Here is a 6,795-nt window from a genome sequence, read left to right on the forward strand (position 1 = left end):
ACAATGCCAGAGAGAAAAAAGGCATTTGAAACAATTTCATTTCTTTATTCAAAATTGCCATCTCCGGGCTTTTATCACAGTCGATTTCTTTCTAAAGAATTTATAGTAATTTGTTTAGTAAATATTCTCACACACTTTATTCTTTCTATAGATAGCAAGCGTAATTGTTAAAAGTAATAATTTTATCAATTATAATAATTTATCTATTATTAGTCCATTAATAATTTTATTGCTACAAAATTAATATAAAATAATAATACAGTAAAATTATATAGACTTCAACAACTTGGTCTCAGGCAATCTTTATTAATTTCTGTTGCAGTCAGAACTGAGAAAACCAGTGTAATTTTTTTTGTCACAGACTTTTCTCTCCACGATTAATCTTTATCAGGGACTCATGCCAGTTGATGTGCATAAATTCTGCATGAGTAATTGGAACATTCTTAGCAGATAAGCTAGTACTCTGTAGCACATACATCTTTATATACATTTTGAGGTTTAAAACAATGAAGTTCACACTAATATCATGGAACGGATTTTTCACTCTTCAAAATTTTTCAAGCAGATATAGCAAACTGCTTTATCTTGGTTTTTAATTGTCAAGTTCAAGAGAGGTACCTAAATAAACAGGTCTCAATTGGCACATGTATCCTCTTCAAGTACTTTGAATTTTTGTATGGGGAGTTTTTTAACCTTAAATTTATTTATATTTGTGCCTCTTTATAATGTACATGTTCTAAAGGTCCTTCTTCCAAAAACCATTCTATTTTAGAGCAGCTCCGTTACATTTTCAGATGTGCTATCATATTATTAGTTACAAAAACACACAGTAGGAAACCCAGGGTCCTTTCTACTTGAGTAGCTTTAGCTCCATGGCAAATTGATCTTAAAAAGAACTCCCACTACTACCATAATGCCAGTTAACGTTATTTCTACTAGGGCAAAGCTAACTTAGAGAGATATACAAAGAAAACATTTCCCTTTAATGCATGAAACATACTATAAAAGATACAACAGATGCTTTAAGTAACAGAAAATCTGTAATTCTGGAAAGTTTCCTTACCTGCTCTACGCCAGAATTTCAGGTGTTTAATTCCAACTGTAATCAATTTATCAGGCATATAAGGATTAATCTTAACAACAAATATCTTATCTTTGCTTCCCCTGAAATGCAAATCAAAACATTTTGAATAAAAATATAATTATTCATATTTTTAATAGGTTTTGGTTTGTTTTTATTTTTGCTAATGTATACCTTTCTCCATCTTGTTAACATTTACGTGCAAATCACTAACAATAATTTATCATGAGAAGGAAGAGTCCTGTTCTATTTTCATTACCCTTCAGTTTCCAAAGCAGGCGAGTAACTATGTTATTTCAGAAATCCACTAGGTGGCATTTTCTTTGCAAAAGAATATATATTTGCATTAAGTTTAGGTATATGGCATTTAGAGCTCTGACAGCTCATCATGAGACTTAAATAAGATTAAAACTTTACGCCTTTAAGTCTCTCATTTTGAAAATAAATTGCCATTCTTATCCACTTTTAATTGATTTTTCTATTTAGAATAAAACATATACTGCTATATCAATTTCAAATAGAAATTTCAGTTGTTTCTAAAAACTTTAAAACCTGTTGTGTGTTTTAGATTTCTTACTATGCTTCTAGAAAACCAACATCTTTCTTCAGTCCTTTAGTTCAAAAAACAGCTTTCAACTATGTTTGTTATCTGTGCAAGGAGGAAATGCTTACTAGTAGGGTTTTTTTTCTTTAAAATGTAGAAGAGCCTCTAACACTAATTTTTGTTCCCTGTTAAAGACTGGCAATAATCTTTTACCCTCCATCATTTTCAGACCACTAAATGAACCAGTAGCAAAAGGCATGAACTAGTTTCTTTCCAAACTCACACTGTAATCTTCAAAGTACAGATGCTGCTCTGAAAAATTCTATTCAATTCCTCTGAGTAGATAGGAGGAAAAACACTCCAGAAACTAAACCTGGTATAAACTGGTTAACGTTTGATTAAAAAAAAAAGAATTAAGTGAGATTGGTGGCTTCAGAGAGCAGGGGGATTTAGAGGAAAAAAAAAAAGTGGGGAAAAAAAATAAATCACATGAAAAGCAGACAAATGAAAGCCCCAAACCAGTATCTTCAGACAAGCCAAGCTAACTGGGCTTCCGACAAATAAGTGGGAAGGGAGTACTCTTCTTTATCTATATCATCTATTCAGCATTTTCATTCCTCACTGGGTAAGAAACTCAAAGTGTGTTTAAAAAGGAGAGTAAATGTCATTAAAGAGCAATAATGAACTTAGTGTATAAAGAGGAAGTTGATACTTTTTAAATTGTATCTGCAGAGAATAATAAATCCCTTTCAAACCTACTGAGAACAGTATTTAGACTATATGTACTGAATGCAGATAGAGTGGGGAAAACCCCACTCACAGTACTCCTGTATTTAAAGCAATAGATCCTTAAAAACAACAAAGTCAAAGGTTTCAAAAACATTGCTCAACATTGGAAATAAGATTCTATCTTGTAGATTAAAACTCTATTTAATAAATGTATATGAAATAATCTGTGCAGAGTCAAAAGAACTTCCAAAATATTTAACCTTTCGAGGTTACTTAGTCCAACTTCCTAAAGTTGGCTCTGCTTTTCAAAAAGTTAAATCATGCTGCTCATGATTCAGAGAGGAAAAGGAAAGAACCTTGAAGAGAACTGAGCAAAACAACTGCAAATTACTATCCCAAGAAAGATGTGACCTCTGATGAAAAGATCTGAAAAGCAGAGCGTACATCACCACCTCTGGGAAGGATAACAGAAGTGCATGGAGTGAGTTTTAAAGAAATTATTTCAGAACACATCAAATACAGGTAAATAAACTTTATCTTCTATGTCTTCTTTCTTCACCAGTTCAGTTGTCACTGTAGTAATTCTTGTGGACTCTATTGGAGCTGCAGTTTTCTCTTCCAAAGAAAGTTTTAAGGCTCTGCTAAATGTTATCACCTGTACCACTTAAGTGATAGAAACTGCTAATTTATTGGAGAACTATTATTCTTTAAAGAATATATTTTGCTTATTGTCATTTGAGAGTAAATCTAGGTACAAATTTTAAAACAAAGTTAAATTCATACCTTACTGCTGAAAGTTTTTCTCCTTTCTTCCAATCCCAGAGTACAATAGTGTGATTATCATCTATTCCAACAGAAGCCAATCGTTTCCCATCCGCTAGAAAAATAAATTTACGATTAAGAGAGGAGATAGATAATATTATGTTGCAATAATAAGAAACCATATTAAAGAATATTATAACTTACAAATATTATAAGAAGAATGTACAAACAGGTAAATAATCATAAGATGTGCTTAGAGGCCCCTCTGTTATCTGTTTGCTTTTAAACTTAAGTGGTCAGTTGGATGGAGTTCTAAAAATTGCACCTAGATCCTCTGTGTTTCTATCAAATCCTTTGTTCAGCTAGTTGTCGACATAGTTGCACAAAAACCTTAATCACAGGTGTATTGTGAGAATTTTCTGTTCACTCTGAAAATCCCTGTTCATTTCTAACAGGAAAGCATTGAAGCTATACTATGAAGTTTATGAAATACCCTTAAACTTAGTAATAGCATGAAGTCTCTGAGAAGCTCTGACACGTATCCCACATTAATCTCCAGGAAAGAAGTTATTTGTGCTCATTTGTCATCAACGACTTTCTGACACGTACCCATCTTTGAAATTGCTATGCATCCATGCCAGAATTTGGGAAATGAGATTCATGTCTTGAAAAAGGAGAACCAAAGAAAGGTAAGAAGCATCAAAGACTCCAAACTACTCATCTTTGTGATCACACATCTTCACTGTGAGGTTAGTGATTCTATCTAGTAAATCCAAACCATTAAAGAATGAATATAAGCCAGTGGAGAAGAAGAAATTTAACATTTGTACAGGAATTCAAGGCATGGGGTGCAAAAATCTCAAAAGATTTAACTAACAGTCTCTTATGCTAGTATAAGGTAGAGAGAGGGGCTGGGTTTCTGCCCAGAAGAACTCCATAACTGGACTTTCTGAATTTATCAGTGTGCTACCCAATTGGCTTGTAGGATTTCATTTTTAAAAAGTGCCCACTTGATCACTTTGCTCAAAAATTTGCTTACGTAGTTGTAATGCAGACACAACACTCAAGATCTGTGCACTTGCCTCATACAACCAGAAGAAATTCCAAAGTGATCAACTCAGCTGTTAAACAGCACAGAACCTATTCTTGCATTTCCTGATGTGAAAGACTCCACAGGAGCCCTTGTTAATGGATCATGACTTCAAGATAGCCTCTCTCATTTGACATTGGTCACTGGAGAATATTTTTAATACAAAATCTTCAGTGTAAAGGAATTTGCAATTCTTATTAGAACCGATTAGCCTGTATTTTCATACAGAAAAGGAAAATTGTATATAAATAAATAAATAAATACTTATTACCTGAAAAATCAACAGCACAAACACCGTACTGGTGATAGCCCTTTAATACTGAGAGTGGTTTTACTGTTTCTGTATCCCAAATGTGTATTGAGGAATCTCGACCAACCTGAAAGTATATATAACATTTTTTTTTTTCATTTCTCAGTTACTTCACACAGCTGTTTAAAAGTATAATATTGACAAATACTTTAAAAATTTTCCTAGTATTACTCCTGTCTGGTTAGCAGTATCTTATTCCTTCTCCTGCTTTACAAATACCACTCCTCAGTTGGCTCTTTCTTCACTCCAAAGAACTTAGGCACATTAATCACAATTGACTAGAAACCTCTTGGCGGAGGTAGGAAGAAAAGCCCTTCATTGATTGTGCTGTGGCATATTTATTCCATCAATTCTCCATCAGTCATTCCCTGTCTAAAAATAAAAGGTTATTTTTATTGCTAGTATGTAAGCTACACCGCTTGAGAAATCAAGGTGACTTCTCTTGCCTTCTGGTGTCATTACAAGTGCCTACAAGTCAGATTCCAATGCACTGGTAACTGTGGAGTAATCTCCACTAGAATGGCGCTAATGCAGGTAACTAGAACTTGATAAGAAATGGAATATAGCTTATTCTTTCCACTATGTACACGCATTATTAGTCAATATTTACAAGATTACTAGCTATCCCAAAGGTTTTGCATGTCAGTATACAAAAAAGGGCTACAACACCTGAAGAACACTCTCGTCTTTTTTAGACCGGGGGCAGGACCCAAGAAAACCAGGATCTATTTCCAGTTTTGCCACAAATCAGATGTTTGCATGGGATGTTTGTACATCATGTTTGTAAAGCTTTTTGTAACGTCCATTATCAGGAAAATCTAAACCAGTGTTGCATGGGGAGTTTGATTACTGCATTACCTAATTTCTGCAGGTATTGTACTATACGACAGTATATAATGTTTATATATAAAACAGTATAAAACAGAGTGCATCTTTCTGTTGATAGTATAAGGTATTTTAGAACATAGTAAATCCAGGCACATTTTTATTTGTAGTCTTTACTACTCCAAAATTAAACAGAATCAATTTTCACATTTAGGATTTTAATCTCTAAACTGACCTGCAAATTTATGTTAATCTCAAATATGTTTACACAAATTAAGGGCATTATAAGCAAAAGTTTATTTCTATAAAAAATTTCATTCACATGTTCTCCAATTTATATCAATTACAATTATTTCTAACAATTGTTTTTTATAACACTCTCCAATTTATAACAATTAACAACAACAATGATAATAATAATGATAATAATAATAATTAAAAAACCCTGAAACATCAAATCAAACCTTCAAGTCCTGGTGTATAAACATTTACGGGAAGAGATGTTTGTCTGAAAACATGAGTGAAAAAAATTTTCATCTAATTACCCTCTGGTGAAAGATAAAATGAACTATTATAAATACTTTAGCAACATATATACCTGTGTTGCATGTACAAATAGTAAATAACCCATGAAACTGATATGCCAGAATGTATCAACAACTGCTAACTAAGATACTAAAACAAAAAATATTTTAATTGTGCATTTCCTCCACTTGTTATCATGGAGCAGCAACATAATGCTGAATAAAAAGATCAATCTATTCTTAAACAAAAAACAGGTTCAAAAAAACTATTAACTAAAGACTCTTATTGGAATTAATATAAAGAACTCAAAAACCCACTTATGTTGCTTTTTTTTTAAACACGATTCCATCTGCAACAGAAATGCAGTCCTTCACCTGAATAAATGTTGACTGGACTTCCTTTCTCCAAAACAGGTTTTTCTAAATCCAGTAGTAACAACTTCAGATTCTTATTGCAGATAAACACGCATCCTACCTGGCCTGTTGCCACATAGTCCTTTAAGGGATGAATAGCAAGGCAAAGAATGTCATCATCATGACCTAGATAAAAGCGCTGTGTGTTCTGCTGTCGATTGTACACCACTCCCACTGCTGCAACATGGTATACAATTTCACCCGTCTGAGTGTAAAATAAATTGCTTCGACAGTCGTAACCTCTGTAACTAAAGAAAAAAAGTTTGTTCATCAAGGTCATAACCATATATACTGAAACTTTGAGATAAAATTATGCAAGATGCGTTTTGCAGATGTAAAAACTCAGATTACTTACCAATTACTGTTTTGGTGGTTTAAGATTATCAACATATTTTCCCAAAGGAACACCAATTTTTAAATTTAATTTACTATTCAGACATCAGTACTACTAGCATTAGTCTGAAAGTGGCTGCTATTTAATAGTTACTCTCCACAACTAGTTTGGAAGAGGAGGTA

The 6,795-nt window shown here is 33.0% G+C and overlaps 1 protein-coding gene across 1 annotated transcript in view; it reads right to left on the reverse strand.

Annotated features, from left to right (window-relative positions):
* LOC104158939 (echinoderm microtubule-associated protein-like 5) overlaps positions 1-6,527 on the reverse strand; it is a gene marked incomplete at both ends in the record, with an annotated part of 10,075 nt that extends 3,548 nt beyond the window's left edge. The window contains 4 exons of the mRNA XM_009696713.1: positions 1,064-1,164; positions 3,138-3,231; positions 4,478-4,583; positions 6,341-6,527. Coding sequence (XP_009695015.1) covers positions 1,064-1,164; positions 3,138-3,231; positions 4,478-4,583; positions 6,341-6,527 — 488 coding nt within the window. The remainder of the gene's footprint in view (positions 1-1,063; positions 1,165-3,137; positions 3,232-4,477; positions 4,584-6,340) is intronic.
* Positions 6,528-6,795: the final 268 nt, after the last annotated feature.

The sequence above is a fragment of the Cariama cristata genome, unplaced genomic scaffold (genome assembly GCF_000690535.1).
Source record: "Cariama cristata isolate BGI_N322 unplaced genomic scaffold, ASM69053v1 scaffold43563, whole genome shotgun sequence".
In the NCBI taxonomy this organism is placed as follows: Eukaryota; Metazoa; Chordata; class Aves; order Cariamiformes; family Cariamidae; genus Cariama; species Cariama cristata.